Source organism: Passer montanus, unplaced genomic scaffold (genome assembly GCF_014805655.1).
Source record: "Passer montanus isolate IOZ18808 unplaced genomic scaffold, ASM1480565v1 scaffold3, whole genome shotgun sequence".
NCBI lineage: Eukaryota > Metazoa > Chordata > Aves > Passeriformes > Passeridae > Passer > Passer montanus.
Window position 1 is genome coordinate 16,872,449 of NW_024367707.1, and position 26,204 is coordinate 16,898,652.

The 26,204-nt window shown below is 40.2% G+C and overlaps 1 protein-coding gene across 3 annotated transcripts in view; it reads right to left on the bottom strand.

Moving 5' to 3' along the window:
* RASA3 (RAS p21 protein activator 3) overlaps positions 1-26,204 on the bottom strand; it is a 134,605-nt gene that overhangs the window by 52,926 nt on the left and 55,475 nt on the right. For all 3 annotated transcript variants that reach the window (XM_039714331.1, XM_039714330.1, XM_039714329.1), the window contains 2 exons: positions 16,546-16,640; positions 4,159-4,235 (listed from right to left, as the gene is read on the bottom strand). In XM_039714331.1, coding sequence (XP_039570265.1) covers positions 4,159-4,235; positions 16,546-16,640 — 172 coding nt within the window. The remainder of the gene's footprint in view (positions 1-4,158; positions 4,236-16,545; positions 16,641-26,204) is intronic.

Here is a 26,204-nt window from a genome sequence, read left to right on the forward strand (position 1 = left end):
TAAAAAGTGTGAAGGAACACGGTGCAAGATCTTTTATGAGTGAAAGACAAAAAGGGGAGAAGCCAGACCTCCCGAGTAAGACTTTCTTTTTCCCAGCACTCAAGGTGACCACCACACAGCACAACAGTATTTAGTACAAATGCAGCTACAGGAAGGTACCAAACCACAAAGTCCATGCATGTTGCTTTTTATCTGACACACTCAGGCAAGGGTCTGTGATCAGCAGAATGTACATCTGCTCTGCCTATATGGTGTGAACATACACATCAAGAGCCTGCATCCCAAGTCCTGTAACTGGGATAGAGGAGACTTATGGGGGCCAGCAACAAGGATCACCAGGTTTTGCACCAGTTCCCACAGGGGGTGTCCACAAGTAGCAAACCTTTCCCAGAAGGAGCATCCCAAGTGAGAGCTGTGGTTCTTACAGAGTATGACAGAAGAAGTTGCTGGGGGACACAAGCAGTGTGAGTGTGGTGCCTACATCTGTACTGTCTATGTAACTTTTAAATCCACTAATGCTTCTCCTTTTAATCTTTTGCAGGGATTCAGTCCAGGAGATTGTGCTGTAGCAGCTGGCTGAGACTATGGCCTCTGATGAAGCACAACAGCTTAGTGGTTTAAGACTAAATGAAAGTACTGCATGCTTCCTAAGGAGAAGCTATTAGATAACAGTTTTTGAACTGAATTTTTTGCTTCCTCAGCAGGGGTAAGGAAGCACACTTGCCTTTTTCATTTTTTAATAATCTACTACTTAATGTTCAAGAGCTCAGCACTTAAATATTTTAATTTGTCCTTCCATTCAGATGAATTTTTCCATCCATTCATCCAGCTGACTGTTCACAGCATGCTCCACAGGACTGCAGGCTGGCTCAGCCCCAGCTGCTTTCCAGGCTTTCTGGAATGCAGAAGTGGCAGCAATTTGAACAGGCTCAGAGGGCACACTGATAAAGACCTATGGGTAAGCTCATATCTTTTGGAGAGGTAAAAAAGTTTCCTAATTGGGCCATGTCTCCATTTAGCCTACATACGTGGTCTTTGAAAACAAGCACTACTCTGGGGCTTAAAAAAGCAAGTGTCTCTAAGGTATTTTTAAACAGCTAGCCACTGGATCTTTTGTTCTCCCTGCAAACCTGAACTGTTTTCAACCAGTTATATGTATGAGGGAATTTGCAGGATAGTGTTCATCTCTGCAGCTAAATGCTTCGTTTAAAACAACCTATATTTTTTTTAAAACAAAGTCAAGACAAGCATTAGATTCACCAGAACAATTCAGTTAAGATGAAGTGATTCTAGATTCTTGCTCATATTTTTTACAGTCTTGTCTTATTTGCTCACTGTAACATCCACAAGACATTCACAAGAAAAGCAGTTATTTTCACAACACTCATTTGGAACGTGCACTTCCCTAGAACACCTAGTCTCTGCTTTACACTCGTGACCTACCTCTAACAAAGGTTCTACCTCTCCTCACTGGCAAATTCCAGCAACAGAGACATTTAGCTGAGCATTGCTTAATTACCACATTATTTTCTTATAGGCTGAAGCACTAGAACCAAGATTGTCTATGAACAAACCTGCAAGAAATTTCAGACCATGTGGAAAAATGTCTTAAGAGCTGCAGTTTGCTGTAGACCTTCCTGAAGAAAGCAGTGTGGCATGAAGAAAATGCTGGACTACATTCTGAAGTGCTTTTTTCCCCCATGATGTGAACACTCCCCTTCATCATTCCCTTCTTTATTCTCACAGCTAAGACAGATTGCCATGAAATCCTGCATCAATGGATCTACATACTCTAGAAACATTCTTTTTTCCCAATTTTCTTATTTGAACTGCTAAGCTCTGCTGTCACTTACCACTCAGATAACAAATAAATGTGGAAACTAGACAAAACCAGTGTCCAGGTCAGGTACCAAAGAGAAGGTGGCAATGGGAGAAGACAGTTTCAGCAGACAAAAGCCTGCTTGAACTCTGATTCTCAAATTTTGTTTCTAAGACACCTAGGCTCATTATGATTCAGGGGCTAAAACCTCATGATTTTTCTACACATTGCAGCTAATGTTACACTGAACAATACCTAGCAAATCATGGTTACAGAATGCTTCACAAACCAATCTAAGCTTTTTTTATCTGCATTGTAGAACATTAATGAAATAGTCTTCAAATCAAGAATATATAAGGAAAAACTTAAATAAGTATTTAAAAACTGTCAGGCCAAATGAATAGAAAGCTGGGAAATCACACTGTTAAAGTAGGCATTGCCTTACTGCTATTCATGAAGCAAGAGGCTGCATGTATTACATATCAAGAAGGACCTTTTCAGACACCTATTTCTAGCATTTCAGGAAGTTCACTGAAAAATCCACTGGTACTATAATTTTACAGGGCCCCACTTAACTGAAGACAAAACCTTTAAAAGACAGCTGGCTGTGGTATGGCATACTCCCTCAGAATAAAACAAACAGAGGCAAACACTTCTGAAGGTCCCTCAGTACACATCCTAACTATTCAAAACAGATGGGAGCAGAAGGGCATTGCAGTTAATCTATGTTTGCAGAGTCACGGACATCACAGGATTTCAACCCACAATTAGGGTTCAAAGGATAAGGACAGAAGGCTCTGTGGCTGTGCCACATCTAAGGAGTGCAGTGCACACTTTCAGAAAGGCCAAAGCAAAAAACCCCTCAATGTGGTAACCAGGACAACTGTGCTCCTTTTCCCGGTCTAAACACACTATCCTCCAGGCTTGCTTCAAGGAAATTCCAAGCTCAATGATAAACCCACTGTCCTGTATGTCCCACACACATTCATCCTCTCTGAGAAAGAAATTACCTTTTCCCATCTTCTATTTCCCCATCCCACAAAGCCTTAGGACAAATAGCAACACAAGCAACACTTAAAAGATGCCAGCCTAGGACTTGGTAGATACAGGTTTGGGCTCTGGTTTCTCAGAATGTGTGTGACCATCATCACTTGGTCATATTCAAATTGGGCAATGGAAAACGACAGGATGAGAGTCCTCAGAGAGCAGCCAGAGAAAGGCTGTGCCCTCCAGGTGGTGCACAGCTATACTGACATGGCAATTTTTGTTCTCAAAGAGGTTCAGCTGTGTTCCAGCAGCATTGTGTCCTGGTTAACAAGTTCATTGGAGCTCAGAGCCTCCACAGCCACTCACAGCAGACTATCCCCTGCCTCATGAGAGCAGACTGCAGAGAGGAAGAGGTCAAATGTACCTGCTGCAGAGCTCTGGTAGGACCTGCATGGCCAGAGGGAACATGCACAGGCAGGCAGGACCACTTACCCCAGCACATCCTCATATCAAGAGTGAGCCTACAGTGATGGAGGTCACCATAAGGGTCACCTGCATTTATTAACAGGTTCTAGATGTAAAGACTACCAGGACAGAGCCTTAGGAAAGGCAGCAACAAAATGATATTAAATGCTGATCTGAAAATTGGGCTGGTCAGAACTTTCCTAGCAGAGCATTTATCATGTTGACATGACTGACATAGAAGCGTATGATGCCAGCAGTATGATTTTGATAGCTCTTCTGCCAGAGAACACAAAGTATTCCTCACAGAAGCCAACCAGCTCTGCCACTGCTTCTGAGGTAACATGAAAGGCTTTGGTGTGGCCAGACTGCAGTGGTCTTCCAGACTCCTCCTCTGAGGACAGAGAAATCTTTATTGCTGTTTGAGTCCTGTGACATCTCTGTTCCAACCTGAATGAGACTGGATGGCTGATTCTGAGGCAGCCTTAGTAAGTGATAGCAAACTTTTGCTTTAAGTCAGCTCTGTAACACACTCACCACACAAGTTGTGCTACAAATTTACTTAGCTGGTAAGGTCCTTAATGCAAATTAGAAGGACATTATCATTACCCTTTGATGTCTTTTTAGTATTTATGCCATGACTAAATTGGATAAGGGACTGATTAACATTTAAGGCTATTAGGAAGAAAATTACATAGATTATGTAGAGAGAAGGAAAAGGGAAAATGAAAAAACTCACATGCTATAAATTCATAAGGACATTTCTGATTAAGAACATTTAATGTTCAACTAAATGTGTTGATTCCTCCACCTATTTTTAAATGAAACACTGCATGCTGTTTGCAATCAGTCTGTTTCTCCTAACTTCACAGCTACATTTCAAGTCCTACCGTGTTGCGAGCTTGTGGCAGACAACGCCAGTGTCTGTTATGACTTCACTCAGTCTCAGCTCCAGGTGGACCTTCCCCTGAAACACACCAAAAACACCACAGGAAAAGTTAGTTTTATGCATAGGCAGTCACACCAAACTTCAACCAAAGCAAGCCAGTTCGTGCAAATAATTCCAGAAGTCTAAAGATTAAATAAGAGATAGCTGAGGTCTTTCTACTGCCAGAGAATCCGACTCTGTATTCATTCAAGTAAATTTGGGTGCATAATTCCCACCATTATATTACCTCTGTAAGTTGAGCTGATTGAAGGATATGGAGTGTCCACAGTCTGACACAGAAATGTTGTCTTGAAGTTGTAATTAGCATTTTAAATATTAAGCAAGTATCTGCAACACTATTGTTAAAAATGACATCGCAAAAGTGTTATAAATTAACACCTATCTGTTTTAAACATTATAAAAATAAAATCTATTAAGCAATATAAATTGTAAGACAAATATCAATAAAAGTGTATCAAACAACTATTAAAAAACACATAAAAAATGTTCAATCACGTTGCTAGCATTCACAGTATCTACTGTTACACAGTCTTCAACTCCTTACCATCATATCATTTATTATGACTTGGGCCAAGATATTATCCTTCAATACACTAAGCAAATAAAGGCAAACATGAATACCAACTGCATTCCTCTTACTAATTCCATTATATCTCAAAATGTGACTAGCCACTCCCACTGACAAAAACTCAGCTTCACTTTTACAGTGTGTACACAGTAAATGCAAAACACATGTTGTTATTGACCAAATCTGACATGCCAGCAGTGTCCAGTCATCCTCTCCAAATTATCATAGCCAAAATTGAGCCTTTAATTTTCATTACTCTCCCCTCCACCTTTTGTACTAAAGGATGCTAAAATCCACCTTGCTAATTAGTCACAGCTCTAATGTGGGTGTCATCTTCACCTTAAATCACAAAAAACTCTTGCACCACCCCTTTTATGGGATGTTCCAGATTCAACCTTTGCTCTTTCTGCACAGGACCAAAACTCTTGCAAGCAACTTCCCTACCTTTTGTTTCTAGTTACTACAACCTCCTGCTCTATGGGCATGTCTGTCCTGGGCAACAGAGGAGAGTGAAGATGAAACGCCAGTCTCAGGTTGCACCTAAGCTGCTAAGATTCCCTTCCCCTACAGCAGATTTGTCTGGACAAAAGCTGGTGAAGGTAGTCCAAAGCAAAGCAAGGAGTGCAGCAATAATTAAGGAGCATGGACACACAGAAGTACAGTCCAAGGTCGTTCCCTGGTCCTCTCATGTTAAGAAGCACAAACACTGGACTCAGTGCCGGAATACTTGTCCTGAAGGCAACTATGAGGCATTCTGTTTCTTACTGCTACAGTCATTCCCTCCCCTTCCCAGTTTATATCCCTTATTCAGGACTATTCTTTCTGTACTACCTTGAATGCACACCTCATGCTTTCACTCCCCAAACATTTATTATCTACTTATACCTTCAGTATTCTGACTCAGTAACACTTTTTCCTATCTGAGAGCTGGAACACAGACCCTTCAAGCCCACGTGGCAGACAGTACTGGTCTTCATCCAGAAAACAAGGAAGACAACCTCTCCCATTGAAGACAACCTCTTCAATCTGTATAAAGTTGCAGAGGCACCAGAGTAGCTCACTGGCATTTTGAACAGGGAAGAACTCAGATGAGTGAGTTTCAAACAAGGCTTCTGCCATGTGTCTTTTGCATCATTAAAAAAAAAAAAATTAAACCACCACTACCCCCAATGCAAAAAACCAAACACTGCATTCAGCTGTCACTGCTGATTTGTGTTTCAGTGACACAGGGATCCTCCTTCACCCTGTCAGTGTGTGCCAAAGTCAGCATCTGTCACTGGCTTCCAAACTGAAGCCTGTCCTCATGCATAAGAGCAGGACTTCTCTGGACAAATGCATAAAGCCACTTCTCGACTCAGCTCTTAAAGACTTGGTACCACTGCCATGCCCACATTGCATTGTAGCTGTACATGACAGGGGCTAGGCACATAATCAGCTAAGAACCCTGCTTAAGCAGGACAGCTTTCTTGCTTTTGTTTTACTAAATTTCCTTACTCTTGAATGTTCTCTCTCCCACTGGCTGCATATTCTATTACAGTATCTAAACCATTGGTCTCAGGAGAATAAATTTATATTATAAACCTGTAAAACCCACTACTGCTATCTTTGTTGATATCCTGCTAACTACCAGAGAAATCAACATTAATGTAAGTTTTGAAGAAATTAAGAGACAAGAACAGAGATTTGGAAACAGAAAATATCCCTTCATAGAAAAATATCAAGGCATACAAATGTTTTTATAGAAATATTTCTGCTGGTCTTAAACATGATACCAACCCTTCTCAGGAAAGAATGCTTCAATGCACTTAGATTAGTTAGAGCACCCTAACCCCACACAGACTGAATAAAATGTAAGCTCCTCATTTCTGAAATTAGCTTGAAAAAAAAATTAAAAATCAGCAGTATTTCACACATTTTCCTAGCTACATTAAGCATAAAATTATACTGATGCCTTTTATGGGCTAAAAAGCCATATTTTCTTGCAGCTTTCATCTTTCTCTTTGAAAATGGTCAGCTGCTCCGAGAGTGACTCCAAGCTTCCTACAGCAAAACAGAGGTCATGGGATCACTGGGACCAGCAGCCTACAACTATTCCCACAACACCTTCCAGGGTTTTACTTCCAGTTAAAAACTCAAATACCTTGAATTAAGGCTACAGTAACGTGCTTTCAGGCTTAATTCACAAAAAAGGTTACTCTTAGATAAACAGAATGCTTTTTCCCAAATCAATTATACCATTATGCAAAACATAAGGATTCATCTGAATAAATTCACCCCTGAGAAATGGCATTAGCTGGGTTTACAAAACACCAGATAATTGATTTTGCAAAGGGAAGAAAGAAAATTGCAATAAATCAGTATCATAAGATCAAAAGTTAATCTAATCAACAAGAAGGTCAACCTATAATGGATTAAATGTACCACAGAAACAGAGAACTGCCATGATCTTTGACTGACAGTTTGTAAGAAAGAAATTTATACTTTTAGTATTAAAACAACTACTGTAAATAACAAGAGTATTTTATTGTAGTAGGTCTGCAAAATTTAAAAGCAGGAAAGATTAGACAATGCAACAGAACAAAAGAAAGTCCACTTTACCGAAAGCTGAAACAGTGGCCTCATCCTGCTCAAAGAGAATCCCTCCTTTGGAGCCAGGGATTGAGTCTAGGCTCAGGCCTGCATTATGAGGCTATAATGCTTTCTTTTTTCTGAGAAAAAATCTGGAGGTTTGGCAATTCTGAAGCAGCATGTATTGATTACTCAAAACATTTGCAGTAACATATATATTTCAGGTGTTCATAGAAGTAGTTATGCTATGCACAACCTTCTCCTTTTCACAGAACAAGCTGAAGGAGTGCCAGTTCAGCCACTGAACACTTCCTTTTCCATCAGCTCCTGCTCATATGGAGGGTGGGTTCACAGGTCACACCTCCTTCCCAACCACATCTAACACCAGATAATGGGGCCAGCCAGCTTCTAGCTATTGATCAGAGAAGCCATTGGATGACTGAATTTCTTGTAGGGAAGCAGACAGTACTCAAAAGGAAATCAGTAACAAAAAAAACTTTTGAAAGGCCTTACTGAGGAAAACACAAATTATACGATGTTTGTTAAATATAACCTTTACTACACACTCTGTTATCTGAAAATGAAACTGACTGCAAGTTTCATTTTCAAGAAAAAGCAGACTCAAAGTCCTGGTTTTCTAGATACAGGGAAAGCCTGACTCCAGCTACCTCCTTTCTGCCTGGAATGAAGCTGTGAGCCACTGTGGATTGAAACACCAGAAAACAGTTATAAAGCAAATAAAAGTGCACAGATCCTACCTAACTGCATCATGTTTCCAGCAGTTGCAAATTTGTGGTTTAATTTAACCACAGTACTTTGAAGGAAAAGAAAATGCATGACCACAGATTATCCTGAAGTTACTCTTATGACAAAGTTCTGCCATCCAGGCATAAAGCAGTTTTAGCATCCTGAACAAGGCCTCCCAGGCAGTGTTTGCAAGGTCAGCACCAGGACACCACTGGGAGCAGTGTCAGAGTGCAGTTAAATGCACACATTTTGCCCTGGAATCGGACACACCCCACATGAAGCAGTGACTGCAGATTCAGATGCAACATCCAAGCCAGCTCAAAACAGATGCAATCTGGTTTTTCAGAGAAATATTTATGAAAAAACACTGACAAATACCAGGAACTTCCGTGCCTATCTGAGGCTCTAGAAGATGCACAGAAGACTGTCAGTCTGCCTAAGTTCAAGATAGCAGCCAAATCCACCCAAATTTCCTAAATCATTTTAAAGCAAGTATCAGTCGGCCTCCATCCTTTTTGCTAGTATCAAATTTTTAGAAATCTTTCACTTTTTAAAAACAAAGGAAAAGAACAAGTCTTCTCTGCTGATTTTAAACAGAACCAGAAAATATACAGTTTGCTTGAATATTAAGTATCAGGTTAATAGTCTTAATATCCATGGCTCACACAGCATGATAATTTGCTTCTGCAAAAGAACAACAATTGCTATCAGAAAAACTCCTAAATAGGTATTTGTTTACTCTTAAACCTGCTGGACAAGAGGTTTGTGGTAACCCACCTTTCTACTTCTCACTAGCCTACCCAATTTTGCTGGGAACTTCCCCCCCAAGGTGGGAGGTGCACCTGGATGAAAGTTTTTCCAAACATTTATTGCATATGGGGACACTTTTCCCAACACAACTCAACTCTGCTCATTGCTCAGTAGTGTGGAAAGAGGGACCAGGACCCACTTTTGGCTCCTTACTCTTCATCCTGCTGGTAGAGTGTGACTGCAAGCAGTCCCATCCCTGCTCCTGGAGTTGGAGGAGGGATGAGATGTAACAGACATGAGCTGTAGGAGAGGACTAGGCAAAGCAGGTGACATAAACCACAGCTCAAGACTGTCATGCCAGCACTGCATTTTTTTTTGGAATCTCAGTTCAAGACTGTGATAACAGTGTTGGTTTATTTTCCCTTGCTCCAAATTGTCTGGAGAAATGAGCATTGGAAGAATTCAACACTGCACAAAGACCATTCCAAACTAGGGAATAACCTGTGTCACTGCTTTTTCAGTCTTTCCAAATTTTATTTCAGAATATAGCAAATATTATTGGGTAGATTCTGTCTACTTTGAAACCCTTTTAGCCAACTTCCTGAGAAGACACTTTCTGCCATCAGTAAAACTTAAAAGCAAACAAGAAAACTGAGCCAAACCTTAAGGGCTCACTAAATGCTGCCCTTAAGGGAATGGGAGAGGAAAGATCAAGGGTACAGCTACTGCTTTAGGTAAATCCAGCCCGCCCTACAGTATTATTAAAAGCAAACAAGAAAACTGAGCCAAACCTTAAGGGCTCACTAAATGCTGCCCTTAAGGGAATGGGAGAGGAAAGATCAAGGGTACAGCTACTGCTTTAGGTAAATCCAGCCCTGCAGCAGCAGCCTCACATAAGGTCAGGCCTAACAGCAGGTTTGAGAGCAGGAGGAAGAGGGAGTTTGTTTGCTGTCTGTATTTGCTGCTTGTAACAGCTGCTCCTTCCTTTAGAAGAGGGCAGCGGGCGGCTGGGAAAGGTCTAAGGATCATGCTAGAGATCACAGCCTGCCTGCTGGACCACAGAGCAGCTCACAAGAAACTGGAACAAAACCCAAATGATTGCTGAGGAAAGTGCAGCAGCTCTATTCAGCACTGCATGGATTCATAAATGCTAAGCAAAGCGGAACTGATATCTGCTTGCTCTCCATATGTGCGAGCATGTCAGAATTGCTCAGGAACTGGCAAACAACTTCACATGGCATAATGTTAACCTTCCTGTTTCTCTAAAGGAAGAATACTGCCATATGGTCAAAATCCTTAAAATTAATAATATTTTCTTCTCAAATAGTTTGATGGGACATAATACGTAGATGTTGGAAATGAAAGGGTTTTATTCCCCCAGACAAATTATGTTCTGCAGATGCAGCCCCACATATGTTACTTCAACACCGTGTACACTCATTGTTCAGCAGTAGGTGCTCCTCACCACAGTAGATGAGCTACTGAAAAGCAATAGACCAAAACTTGAGTAGCTGTCCTAGTCCTTTGTGCTGTTAAGTCTGAATACTGTGCTCTTACATTCACTCAGGGAGGAAGTCTTGCCACAAAGCAGGATCTGGTCAATAGCTGCTCTTTCCCTTTACCACAAACATTATTTACCATTGCTGATGCACGGTTCAGTTGTCTCAAATAATTTTGTCAGTAGGCATTTAGCCTTGAGATTCTCCCCACCCTATCAAAACAGACATGTCATCTCTCTTCAAAACAACTAGAAGATAGAAGCTTAAGTGTCACTGTTGAAAATATAGAGGGTAGCACCCATTTATTTCCGTTTGTGGTTGAAAGCTGATACCAAACCTGGAAGCAGCTGCTTCTTTTTACAATTTGTGTTTACCCGTGCTTACAGAAGATTGTACAAAATGCATCAGTGACTTTTTTATGGTAGAAGTGTTTAAATACCTACGCAAAGATAGAAAACATCAGTGTTGGACAGTGGGCATGCAATGCTCTTAACTGTTCATCAGATAATGTAATTCTATCAATTACTGGAGTGAAACTGCCCTGTACAGTTGCTCCTAAAGGCAATTATAACTTGTGTCTTCAAACGTATAGTCTTAATTACCAATTAGCATCAGAACCATCACAGTTCAACACACCTTGCTCCACATATACAAAGAGCATTGATTTATATAGAACAGGAAGCAAGCAGACATGGGACACTGGAAAGCAAGCAGACATTGGAAATTTCAATAAGGTGAATAAAAGTAACTAAGTAACACTTCCAGCTTCCTCCACAGATCTGGAATAAACTTTATTCAGTCTTGTGTGATTAAGAAGATGAGCTAATTTTAAAAATTGTGGTAAAACCCTGGCTCTGATGAACTCATGGCACAACTTTCACCCCAGGAAGGCCAAGATTTAATTCATGAAGCCTGACACTTGGGATACAGATTCTGTATTCAACAGGAAGGTGCTGACAAAGAGGAAACTTTTTTTTGAGGACCACACCATGCCTTAGCTACATTCTTCTAGCTAATATACAAGCAGCATTTCAGAGCCAATAGTTATGTCAAGCAAGACAGGAGGATTTTAGGTGTACTTTCTAAACATATCCATAAAAAATGTTTTCCACTAATGAAGTATAGCACACCACATGACACAGTCCATACCCAAGAACAGGCCTATTTCATCAACAATAGTCAAAGGCCTGCATAGACAAAATGTTAATGTGGTGAAAGGAAGAGGAAAAGCTTTTGCTGTCTGAAGAAAGTACTTAACAGCAGTTAATCTTTGGCACAAAGCTTGAGTACAGAAGGTTAAAATGTGAGACAATTTGCTTCCTCAGTGTTGGTTATCTGCCCTTTACATGCCTTTTATTTTTATTAAGTTGATAGCCAAATAGATATCTCAGACACATCAAAGTCCTTATGAGAAGGAAGGGGAAATGAGCAATTATCAAGTTTTTGTCAGACTTTTTTTGCCCCAACAATGACTTTACATAAGACCTTGATCATAAATGGCTTTGGAAAAGCATTCTATCATTTAGAACTGAGAACTCAGCTGTAAGCGGACATGACTATTTCACATTTGTCAATGAGACGGAGGAAGTAACTCAAAGCACACTTGAAAAGGGGAACTTTTAAAACAAGAGCCTGCACAGGAAAACATGTCAGAATAATCTAAGTCCCTTTGTGAGTCCCCCCACTTTGGCATATACTGACAACATGGTTTGGAGTATGCTGGTGTATATAGATATTAATCAGGATATCTCTGGATCTCTAACCACTTCACTGATTACACATACACAAAAAATGTTAAGGTGGCAAAGCCCAAACTTCACAAAACAGACTTGAACTATGAACTTAATGTGAAAAAATATTAAGGGGAAAACTACTCAAAACTCAGAAAGGCCTTTTAAAGACTGCATGTGCACTTGGGCTTAAATTCCACTGAGAACACATGGACCACTGAGAGCATCTGTCATCTACAGCCCTAGGCAAATATCTCAATCAATTACTCTTGGATAAACTTCCTTCTGTGAACAAAAGGAAAACATTCATGGATCAAAAAAGAGGTACACACAATAGCATGGCTATTTTTGCTTCCACACCTCAAAAAGTATGACAAGGAGAATACAGCAGGTCCTGAAATACAAATGACTAGTAGAAAAGAAACACGTCCCATGTAAGGTGTGCAACGTCATGCTCCTACTGGCCTCAAGCAGCTTACAATGTTGTCTCTGCTGCTGCTAGGCCCTCCCCTCCAGCTGAAGCTGCCTGATCGTTCATAATCTATTTCAATGCAAAAGTTAAACCATTTTCAGTAATGGCTCAATTCCTGTTCTACTTCTCACTAAAATACTTGGGCTCATGTACTGTCATAGACTGGGCATTTAACTCTGGGCACAGTACTGAGGAGGAAGCAGGCTCCATCAGAAGATGGGAACTTAAAATTCCTCCAGCTAAATGCACACAAGCCCACCTGGTTATAGCTTTCTACCTCCAGAACAAGTTTCTCAGTCTGGAAAGTTAAGCCATAAATTAAACATTAATGGTGCTGTCAACTTCCATTCTGTACTCTACATAAAAAAAAACTTTCCAATCGCATTTAACATTTTATTCTATATTTAAAAAGGAAATATTCAGACATCATGTCATTTCATATTTGTATGCCAAACACAAATACAAGCTGAAGTTTCATCGTTTGTTCTTCACAGAGCAGCTCAAATTTAACCACCTAGAGTACAACTGCTGTTTCATCACCCAGCTATATCTCAACAGCACCCAGGGTATCCACTGACAGGACTAGAGCAGACTAGTGTGTTATAACACAAAATAACACAGCAATGTGTTATTTTCAAACTAGTGAGAGCAAAACCAGCCAGTGAAATGTGGGGGCACTGATGTACCAACAGAGTACAAGCCTGTCAACTTCAAGGGGCAGCTACAGCCCACTGCTGACTGACACAGCACCATGCTCTGGTAGCTACTGTTTTCCACTGACTCAGGCAAGGGGAAATTCAGGGGCACCTGGTAATGCTGATTACACACTAGTAGGTCTACTGTTTTCCACTGACTCAGGCAAGGGGAAATTCAGGGGCACCTGGTAATGCTGGTTCTCTCACTAGGTAGGTTGCTAGACCAAATGGTGAACCAAACCCACAAAAGGCATTGGGTGGGTTGCAATGCCTGCTCTGCATCTGCGGGCTGAGCAGCTGCACAGTCCCACCTCTGCTGCCCCACCTGAGGCTGAACACAAGGTGCTGAGATCACAGCCCTCTCAGCAGCACGCAGCCCAGACACACAATGCCCTCATTTTTTCTCCAGCATGAGCAATCATGCCAGACTCCTTTACCTGCTGTCAAGCAATAAATGGAGGTGGCATTAAAGCATCTGACAGTAATACTCATATCCCTGTAGTCTGACAATTAATGTAGTCCTGCTGTCAGTAACATCCTTATCTGCAATAAAATTTATCAAGCCATAATCTCACTCCTGAACATACAAAGCACCTTTATAAGACAGTAAGAATTGGCAATATTGTAAAACCATAAAACTAGATTCAAAGTCTCAAGCTAAACACCTTAGAAACAGTCTGTGATGAAGTTACACAACATTAACACTTACATACTGATTTTAAAAAGTATACAGAACTCGTACAAATGAGGTACAAACCATGATGAACAAAATTTTAAATTCCTCTCATTAAACTTCAGATAGTTCAAAATAACAGTTCTTGCATCGTAAATGTTATTATCTATAATTTCAAATCAGTCTTTCTGTTCTCAAAAATGAGGTACCATGTCCCAAAAGTGGGCCACAAGAAAAACAGCATCCAATATTACTGATATTTGAACAATCCATTGTTTTTAAGGTGGTTTTCAGATTCTGACTGTGCTGGCTGCTCTGCTTAAAACTGGGTATTTTCAGACTTCACACTGTGAAGTAAGCCCCTCATAGATTTATTATTCTTACCCAATTTCTTTCATATCACGGCCTAATGTATTAGAAATAATTAGAAAGCTGGTCTCTTTTTTCTTTTTTAAAATTTCTCAGTCTGACTGCACAACCCCAAGCAAATCACATTCTTTCTGACATTTACTCTCACTGTATTCAAAGTGTGGGAGTGACAATACCTTACCTCAATAAAGTGCTGTGATGCATAACTAAATAGCCATGAAATTATCTACTACATGGAAAATAGTACAACAGCCACTGGCTGACAAAAGCAGAAGATGCAAGAATTTCCTGGCCTACAGCTCAATGTTTAATCCATTAGATTGCATTGAAAAAACTGCTAGAATGATAAAACTGATAGTGGCTACATTAAAACTGCCTTTGTACTAGTAGTTGCATGATTGACTGCAAATGTTAACTATTAAAAATTCTTCAACTATTTTCTTGAAAATTGAGTAACATTGTGTAAATACTCATCATTAACACAAGTATTCTATTTTCCTTTACAAATCATTAAGTGCTTAGGACAACTAAGATACTACAAGTGTAAAAGATAAAAAAATTCATTTGGCTATCTACACTTGCATAAGAATTCATAAAAAATATTTACAAATCTGCTCCAACTATTATGGAAAACCAAGCCCTCTTGCAGCCTCAACATAAAGACCAAGGAACATTTAAATAAATTTATAAAATTAGAGTATCATGTAAATCATATTTACACTACTTGCTTATCATGGAGCCCAGAAACAGCTTTTAGAACTTGGGCTCTAGTAAGGATGAACACAGCAGAAGTGATAAACTGCACAATTATGAACAGAGAACATGCTTTCAGCAAATCCTGTGCTCCTCATCACTCAAAGCTAGAGCTGTCTGCACCTTACATTACCACTTCTGCCCTAGAAACCACCCTGGTCTAAAAAGCTTCCATAAATTCACTCTGTATAAATATCGCAACAAAACAAACAATGCAGAAGCTTATCTAAATATTGGCTTTCTTCAACTGATAAATTACAAAGGGAAAGTTTTCATATCCTACAGGAAATAAACACTTAATCTATTTTTCTAAAGGCACTGTCATAAGAGGCTTTGGGGTACAAAGACAGGGACACACCAGGGTAAACAGAATAGATCTCAAAAGCCTGTTAAAAGCCTTTCCATCACCAGTGACACTGAAATGTGGCATTAGAGAATCAATATTTTACAAGAGAATGTCACAGGCTGAAGAGGCTGTTCTAAAGCTTTATTTGTATCATATACACAACAGTGTATTATTTGTCTCTCCAAACAAAAAGAATACCTAATCTTGCATGTTTTTCCAAATATGCTTCACCATACATGACCACACTTTATGTTGGAATGTGTGTGCATTTTAACTGTCATTTTCCAACCTGGTATGTGCAGACTTGCACACAGACTGAAAAGCCAAGACACTGTGCCCAACCCTACCATACAGAAGTATCTAAGAGGCATTTGCCCTTGCATTTATCTGAGACTTTTGCACAGGCCACATATTCATGTCTCCTCCTAAACAAACATTGTGGTTCAAAATTGATGTGTAATATATACTTACAGGAGGAAAAAAAAAAAGTAACTGGCACAGTATCCTGCTATATAATTTTGATTTCTTGATTTGTTATAATGGCTGTTTTCACAAGACCTAATGTCATAACAGAAAACAGAATCTGCTTCAAAAGAAGAAAGGTACAGAAAGGGAAGTCACACTGTGTACAAAAATTGGCAAAGTACTAAACACTAAATATAATTTAGGGCTGAAGTAATATGATTATCAGCATTCCTATTGTATGGAAGAGGGCCTAGAGATCTGGCAAGGAATGTTTTTCACTTTTAAGATGTACTTGTTGCCATTCCTGTGGCAACCTGCCAACATAATTATTTTAAGCAGTACCTGCAGATACTATTTTCAAGATGGCTCCACTCCCTGAGGAATCAACTGCTATTTATGGGGCCTGAAGTTATTAGATACTTGAGATAAACACACCCTCCTTCTATCAGTGACCTGATAGTTCACATTGTTTTAATTATTTCTGTAGGCAGAATCCTGACCCCCAGTGATTTATGCACGCTTGTAACCCACCCCTGTATACTTTTTAAAATCACCAAAACCCAAACCATACCAATGGGCAATGCTTCCTTTTTGTAGGGAAGCAACATATCATCTGTCCCATATGAAACCCATGAAACTGCCATGGCCTTGTTACAAATACTCTTTGCCAAGATATTTTTTTAACCATCTCACCTGAACTTCTGAATCAGCATCAACATGTTGGAGTTGAAACCAGGTGTCTCTGTTATGATATTTCTGCAGATCTTCTTTCTGTATAGCTACCTTTCCTGAAATAAAAGAAACCAGAAGCAGAGTTTAAGACATGCTGTAGCTCTATCAAGTTACATTTCCATCAAAACCAAGTTGCAAAACAGTTATTTAGGGCCTGTACTATTCAAGAAAGGCTTTACAGCAAGGAAAAGCTTTTTATGGGGAATACTTCTTTACACAAAACATAATGATGAGCACAATACTGATAGATCATACAATTCTGATGAGCATCTTTTCCACTGCATTCTGTGCATGACTTGAAAATTCCTAAAGTCCTACTCACCTAGCAGAGTGAAGCACTGGACACTATGGACAAGGTTGCAACAACAATTGTCATTATTACTTCTCTGACATGCAATTAAACTTGAGGAAAGAAAAGCTTGGAAAGTATTGCAGAGATTTTTTTGTGGCTGATGTCTGTAACAATCCCAAATTAACTGTGCCATGCATATGTTATTGCCAACAATATTTCAGGATGAGGCATTTCACTGTATGGTTTTGTAGGAGAAGGGAAACAACTAAAGATGTCAAGTCACAGCAGATTCCCACATCTGTGTTTTGGGGCCCTGTCAACCTCTCTCTCTCACTCAGCTCTTTCAGACTTGGCATTACATTAGCCAGAGCCACTCAAGGGCTATCCCTGACTGTAGAGAAAAGCCGGGAGGAAAACCCACACCAAAACACTGAGGAGTTTTAACTCTCAGGTTTTTATACCACTGTTGCCACTACCAAATGATCTGTTTTGGTAGGCACAGTAACAGCACCCAGCTCCACGCTGTGAACTAAGAGCCTGCATGAATGCAAAGGGTCAATGCAGCAATGTCTGTCCTGCCCAGCCTCTCTCAGGCAATACTAAAGCACTCTCTGAGGAGCAGTGAAAGTTTTTCCAAGCTTCTTTCTTTGTATACACAAAGCTGAGTGTGGCATGCCTGAGGAGCATGTGATCCTCAGAAAGCTGCTCTGGGTTGGGTGGCTCCCCAGGCACTGAGCAAAGCAGCATGCTTGGAGTGAAAGAACCCAGGGCAGTCAGAGACATTGACAAGGCTCGAGGAAGCTGGGGTTTGGCAATGTGGCTGGGTAGACTTCTGCTGCTAAAGTGAGTTGCTCACATACATTTTGCAACCACTGCTTTGTCATAAAAGCACAGACTTTCTTTAACCAAATGTTATTAGATAAAATTCACCAATTAATATATTTTTCCGGGAAAAGAGTACCAAGGCAACCTAAATTTGTGCAGTTTGGCCAGATGTCAGTAATACATTACCCCAGCAAATGTTAACAGAACACATTTACAAAGCAAAAAAAAAAGCAGCAAGAACACATGATCAAAGACTACAAAAATGGCAAACACAAAGCACTTCCCCCTTTTGAAATCTAAAAGCTCACAGAAACCATAGCAGCAAGTTATTACACACCAGCATTCCCTCAATTTACGGCCTTTCCTTTAGCTGGACAGCTTCACCCAGCCCTCCTGTTTGCTGGGCTATACCTCATACCATGTTGCAGCTGCATTTTTCTGTCACCTCAGGCTGTTTCTGATGACAGCTCCCAGATTTCCAGTCCCAGTTCCTAAACTACCCTGCCATTCTTCCACAACTGCCCTCCATAGTATCTGGCAGGGTTTCTGCTCTACTTCCCTTTCAGAACTTCTGACCCATTATTTCTAAGTCTTGTTCATTCTGTCCTCAGCACCATCCTCTCACTGCTTGGCCTGTAGATATTATCAGATCCATCTCCTGTCAAATATTTAACTGGAGATTAACAAGGGAGACTCTTTATTGGATATGCAGAGCAAGCCACTTGAAACTTCTTAGAAAAGCAATAATTAAATTACACAAACCTATGAAATACTATGGCAGGAAGGGCAAATAAGACATCTGAACTGTGCTGAACAGAAGACACCAAGTTATTCTGCTGAGAATCAATGGGATGATGTGTTTTTTTTCAAAGCTTCTACTTTTATTCTCCAACCACAGTGGTTTGTGGGGAACCTAGTTTCTCTAAAACACTTTGAGAGGAATACATTGAAATGCGTGACCTTCCACTAATTGCTTTGGACCTCACTTGAAATTGTTTACTTTCACTGCTTGCTATCCTCACTCTACCCTTTAATCTCTTGCAGAAATCCTCCACTCGTTGCACACACTTTGCAAACACCATCAGCCGCCATCATCTCATTCACAGTCACCTCCGTGTAAGGAGTGTCCTGCAGGAAACCCAAGGATGCTTTCCCAGTATCTGCACGTGCCATAAACGGTGTGATCACTGTCCCTTCTTTCAGCAGGGGACACTCTCTGCATCAAGGATGGCAGGGTAACCCAGGTGGGTCTGACCACAGAGTCAGTACATGACTGCAGCACAAAGTGTTCGCAGGCAATGGCACGTGCCTCCAGCTCTGAGGGAGTTAACGTGGTGATACAACTGTTTTGATTAGGAAACTGTTTGAACAGCACTGTTTGCTCAGCACACAAGCAAGTTTTATTAATGACTGAAACTTATTGACTGGGCTGGCTATTATCCAGGGATTTCATTGCATGCCAAATGATCCACAAAGAAGAAAAATCTACTAGGGAAAAAGAAGAGGGTGGCAGTAAAAACAGCGCCTCCGGTTCAGCCAGTCTAAACATATACAAAGATATATTACTGATAAGGCAGAATGTTTGATCTGCCCTGATAAACAGTTCTCTGTATACACACAGAGGAGCTTCCCTCTCAGTTTGTTAAAAACTCTTCACCTGCACCAGCCATGTCCATGTGCTCATCCAGCTCACATTCCTCCTCCTCATCACCAGACCTACATAAAAGACAGTGCAGGTGCTGAGCATGGTCGTGCTTCTGCCCTAGTCTACACAGTCACTGCTCTTCCACTGGCTGACCTACATCTGACCTGGCTCAAACAACTTCCACAGCACCAGAACTAGGCTAAATCTAGGCCAATAATCACAAGCTGTTGGCACCTGTCATTTGACCTGACACTACACGATAAGAAGCTGTAATTCTCCCTGAAGATAAACCCAACACAAGAGGTCACAAAGATTTACCACCACTCATTTAAAGGATGTTTTCCTCTTTGTGGTTCTTCAGCACAGCTCTCAAAGCTGAGCCCATTGTCTTGTACTCTTTCTCAAGACTTGGGTGGCTTCCAGACAGCATCAAGAAACTCTAAATCCTGCACCTGAGGCACCCAGCCACTCCTGCTGGTTTCCTCAGAGTGGCCCCAGGCTGCAGAGTCTGCATCTGATTAAGCTTTTAGACACTACATGGGAAGAGGCAGGAAACAGCCAAGCTTGTTGAACAATGTAAGGTGTAATTTCAAAACTTAGTATAAGTTACATTTTTAGAAGTTAGGTTCTCAGCAATAACCAGCAAAGATGAAGTAAAAACATTCTTCTCATCTGAGTAATTTCTTTCTGAAGCCTGATGATCACAGGACCCCAGCCTGGGGGAGGGTAGGAAAACCTCACACACTCCTGCGTGTTTTCCATTCATATGGCAACGTTTTCCCTATGACCATCCCCCTCCCCACTTCAGAATGAACAGATCTTCACTGCAACATTTAAATCCTAAACTCTGTGTTCAAAACAAAGGTGCAACATGCCACAACTGAGCTCCTCCTTCTGTGAACCTCTCTTTAGGGAAAAAACAATGTACCTATTATTGAGGAGACAGCTTACAGATTAATGAAGTTACCACCTAGGCTCTGGATGGTTTTAAAGTTGCAAATTCCACTTTATAATCCCTGGTACAAACTGATTTAAGAGCCTCCTACATTCTCCACCCATGCACCCCTGCCCTCTCAAGCAGGGCATACTGAAACTGTTGAAGAAATCAAACTAATCTAAAAAAAAAACCCAAACAATGAAAATAAATATTCCGTGCAAGGAGAAGAGAATAAGAAGTAAGTTTCATGGGTCACACGTGAGTGGTGTCGGCATTTTTAACACAAAGGTCATTTCAACTGACCTGTTTTAGAGCTTCCTCGCTCAAGAGTCACATCAACACAGCTAGAAGACAGAAGATAGCGGAAATCTTTGGGCACAGAGGCAGAGATTTTGAACAGAGAAGGGTAGGAATTTCTGGCTATACCGCCTGGGAAGGTGCTTGTGGAAGCACCACACCCTCAGTGCCCATCCCTCACTGGCTACAAATATTTTTCCAAAACAAGTCAATGCAGCCCATTAACCTGACCCTGAACATGCCTAGGCTTGTTAAGTTAGGGTCAGCATCTCCATATAAAGACTGACAGAATTTGGCTCAAGCATTCTCCATCTGTACACAACCACCTTCTGTCTGCATTACCTGTTGGTGACAAAGCATTAGGCATTGGTTGAAGGATTACATCCCACCTTTTAAGAATAATTTTCTAGTTTGCAGATGAGATATATGAATATTTATGATAGATGCTAGACTAGTAGATTAATTTACTGAAAAAGTAGCACAGCAGCAATAGGAAAGGAGCTTGTAATTTTAAAAGGGCACAAGGCCCTTCCTGAAGCATTATCCAACACATCTGGATCCAACAGTTATTTAACAGAAGCCTAAAATCAGAGCATTTCAAGAGCTCTTGCACCTTCTCTTTAGGTTATCTTTAGCCTGGAACACCTACACAGTGAAAGCAACAGAATTTTACACACTGCTGCCAGGTGAGCTGATATAACATAATATCCTTCATTAACAATGACTGCAGTACAGTTAATTTACAGCAATGGGTTAGGTCTGAGTCACATATTAAAAGGCCCCAAAAGCCTAATTAACTGAGTCTTCTCTCAGCTCTGAACAGAGACTTTGTCTCCTTCCTATATAACGCAGTATTAGGCAACAAGTGAGCCTCAAAGCTACTTCAGAAGTTGCTTCATATTAGTATGTTTAATACACAGACACACTGTATCACTGTATTGATTTAATATAACTGATATGAAGGTGCACAAAGAAAGCAGCTTTCAATATCTGGAAAGACTAGGGACAAATCAGAAGCAATTTTAATCAACACTTCAGCCTGTCAGAGACTAATTATCTTGAAACAAAAAGCATTACTGCTATTCCAACCTACCTAGATGTTTGTAATTATCTGTATGAAAGGTTATTTGTCTTTAAATTAAAGTATTGAAACCTTTCCTGCCTTTTTCAAGAACAGCACAAATTCACTCACCTCTCCCATAACACAGAAAAAGATCGAAACAAGCAAACTCCGTATTTCAAAATTACAAAGATGAGAATTAGGGACAACATAAGGCTTCAGAGCCTTAGAAGCAGCAGAATTGTTCCCTCCTGGCTCCTGTGCAGTGCACCATGAAGCACAAGCACTATTAGACCATCTGCTACAATGGGTAAGAATGTAGTGGCAATAATAGCAGAACACTTCCAGCATAGCATTAGTGCATCCACAGAGAGTACTGAGGTATTTCATTTGTTTGGGTTTTTTAAACTAATCCAAATATACTAAGAATATAACTTATTAAATGTATTTTTCCCCTTTGTGGGATTTATCTTGTATAATAAAGCAGAGAAAAGTGGGCTGTGAACAAAACACAGCTTCTATCCTTTAAAGTTGGAAGCTGCGGTGTTGCATGAACTATCTTCTATCTGGGTTCTTTTGCTGGTCACAATCCAAGAAATCTCACCTGGCTTCCATCTGAATTTCTGTTCTCCCTCCCCGCTAAAAACAGCAAAACCCCCAAACAAACAAAAAGAACCCTCATCTAACACACCTCTGATATCAACTCTCTGCCAGCTGCTCTCTGGGCCCTTAAAAGGCTCTAAATTTGAGACAGTGGCTACAGCCTGTGGCTGGTTGCAGAGGGAGAGCAGTCCTGAACTCCAGACCTGCAGTCACTGCTGTCTGCCTTCCAGGAGGCACCAAAACCCTGAGTATGCTGCACTGAACAACCCCCTCATTCATTCCCTCATTTTACATACAGACAACATTAAAACTTGTCCTCATGTCAGGAGGAGGGCTGCATGAAAAGACAGTCGAGGTTCTAGCACATTATGCTCAGTAGTTTTGTTTATATCTGTATTTCTAGGATCAAGAAGAAAAAAATACCAGCTTTTGAAAGCTTAACTTTTTTTTTCTCCTGCTCTTGGGACCACACATCAGGTTAAAAGACCATTGTGAGTGCATCCTAACAACTTATTCTATGCAGAGAGTATTTATTTTAGCCTTTCTGTGTAGCTGCAGAGAACCTTTCAAGGATAATTCTAGCTTATATCTTTTTGAGACTTGCCATTGTGGAAGAGTCATCTATTTCCTTTATTTCATTAGTAGTTATATTTATATCATACTGAGAAGATATGTTACTCCCACATCATCCACCAGTACATTACGGAAACAGCAAACCACAGCAAGCCCAAGCCATGGTCAGGCTAGAAGAAACCAAGGAACTCTATCTTCTATTGAAATTTTCATCTCTCCTTCATGCACTATTGGAGGATCTTTCCTGCACTTAACGAGCAAGAAGCACAGTTCATCAGGGATGATTTTTTCAATTTTTTTTCTTTTAAACCAGTGAAATACTGAAATAAAAAATGTGATGCTTCAGCTACATTTGGTAACAGTTACCTAATAACAGTAGATGGTTTGCTTGGATGTTTGGTAATAAATTATGGCAACCCTACAAACATACCTCCTCAGCTTTGGAAGTAACCATTAACAAAGGCACAGCTAATTCAAACATGCAAACCTCAAACAATTTTCAATTCCAATATGTTTTCATTTTGTGAGTGTCTCCAAGAGCTATGAGTTGGTTTCATCTACTTTAGCCCAGATCAGCTAAGTTGAACTACTTCTGAAGGCAAATTTGTTTTAGTGCATTACTTTGCTTCACCTCATCCAGCATTAAGCAGGAAAAGAGTTAAAACCTGCCAGGATACAATGGCCACAAGAGTCTCAATTTGTCATACAACACACCTAACAACCTGTATGAAGGTGACAGAGCAGCAAAATTATTGTAAATGTAATTAACAGAACCACGCACTAGTCTCCTCCCACTGGCTTTCTGCTCCTTCACTGAAAAGCTTTAACATTTCACATCTGTGCTTTATTCAGCACTATTCCATCCCCATCAGCACAGCAGCATTTTGTTCTATTCAGTTCCTGCTTAGCACAGATGTTGGCAAGTCAGTTTCATGTATCTCTCACCAAAACAAATGAAGTGCTGAGGTGAGAAAAACCAAACTGACTTAAGCAGAGGATAAATGATTGTGTACTTGTCACCTGAAGGACAGATGATATCAACCAATCTCTCACCCAAGTGTTAAGCGATTTGGTGTGGCATATTTCCTGTTTTTTATATTATCTGTATGTTTAAGGTCACAGCCTGGCAAGCCTGAGCTATTCGTTACACACCTAGAAGAATACTAGCTCATGGCATATCACAAATGTGGTTTTCCTCAGTAAATCTAGCTCAGTTACTGAGGTGTGAGAAACACAGTTTATTGTTATTACAGACACATCATGTGTCCTTCAACATCTCAAAACATTCATTAAAGAACATTTGCCTGATAGCACTACTATGCTAAAATTCCTTCTGCTGCATCTAGCCAGAGACATCTTTTTTCCCCATTTATTACTGGAGGGCACCAATTGAGTTTTTCAAGTTAGCCCCATCTCATCCGTGTTCTTCTCATTCTAACAACTAGAAGGAAATAGCAATTCTACACATAACAGACACATATTCCAGCAAGCTGGCCTACTACTGCTATGTGATTATTCAGAAACAAACAAATGGGATTTTAAAATGCATTTACCATTGCTTTCAGTAGTATATTTCCTACTCAAAGAATCTCAACATACTATATCAGTACTTAAACTCTATCCAGTAACAGTCAATATCACTTAAACGACAACTTAAAACTAGCTTACTTTCACAGTAACTATTTGCTATATTTTATCTTAAAAAAAGAGAAAAATAATCTTTCAGATCCACTGAACTCTGCATTTTCATTATATTTGCATTTCAACCAGTATCCAATATTCTTCCAAGACATAATGGTTCAAAAGCTGTGTCTGTTATGCTAACAAAATCCCAGATGACTTAGTAATTACGATTAAGAAAATGCAAATGTAATAAGCAAACATGCAGACTCAAAAGATATCTTTATCTGCACAATCCTCCCATCCTGTATGCCAAAATACTACAGCATGTTCCAAAACATATCTGCTACACAAGTTCCAGTATGAGTTTGTTTAGCTCCTCTCAGAAGTTTGTGTCAAGAGGTTTCAGGGGGTTCTTGTTTTTCTTGTTTTCTTCCGCTTTTGGTAGCTTAACCATTCTCCTCTGTCACACGCTGAGTTGCATTTCTGAAGTTAAAGAATTTATCATCACAAACCTATACTTCGTATTTGAATAAATAAAAGCATGCCTGAGCTCCAGTAACCCTGGAATTCAGTATTGTAACAGCAACAGAAACTCCTGGAAACATTTAACAGTGAAGCAGACTGAATTCTGCTAACCAACCATCTACAAAAAGTAGCTGCTTGCTGAATTCTCACCATTTTGACCCATATGACTCCATTCTTTCTCTCAAAACCAGCCAAAAAACCAGTGCAAGAGATGTCAAACAATTTACACAGAGGTAAATTCACAAGCTCAGTTACATATGGACTATAAATCAGTCTCTCCTGGATGGAAGACAACCCCCCAGCTCCCTCCTCTGAAAAAGTTCATTGCTGGATGAGCATGAGTAACTACATTGTCTTCAATAGAAATCTCTCAAGATAACAGAATATTACAAGTGATCTTTGAAATGCAAACAAAGGGCCCCTGACTCCAGAATTTGGTGGTTCAGTGGAAAAGAGCTCATTTTAGCTCTACTCTGATCACCCTTTTCAGTAGGGACATCTTCCAAATCTTCCTTGCTCAAGCCTCTTCAAGAAAAGGTTTAAGTCTTAAAACTGAGCTGAAGATAAGCATAGAACAACTATTGCTTTTAAATGTTACAGACTTTTACAAATTGAAGCGTTCCCTTGCTCAAAAAAATCCTCCATTGTTGAGTTTTGCAGCTGCTGACTGCCATACTGAAAACAGCCACAAGCAGTTACTCCAGTGCACTGTTCTCTTTCCAGAAAAATTTCCTACTACAAGCAGAATTTCGAGAGTAGTATCAAACTGACAGTAATTCTGGATTTCTTTTTTCCTTCTCTCCATTGCTATTTATCAAAGTTCGCTATCTTTGAAATGCTTTTCCAAACATGTCTCAATAAGGAGGAAGGGGAACAGAAGGAGAAGGAGAGGAAAAAATACTACAATACATAATATGCATTGTAAAATCTCAATGTAGGCAGGAAACACCAGTTTTGGCTTCTAGTGCTACCTCAACACTGTCATCAAGCTATATGGTTTGGCTGACACACTGGAGAGAAGGAATGGCATCCAGGGGGACTTGGACAAGCTGAAGATTTGGGACAATGGGAGGTTCATTAAGTTTAACGAGGCCAGGTACAAGGTCCTGCATATGGGTCAGGGCAATCAGAAGTTCAAACACAGGCTGGGTAGAGAATGGATTCAGAGCAGCCCTGAAGAGGAGGACTTGGCAGTGCTCGTGGACAAGAAGTTCAACATGATCCAGCAATGTACACCTCA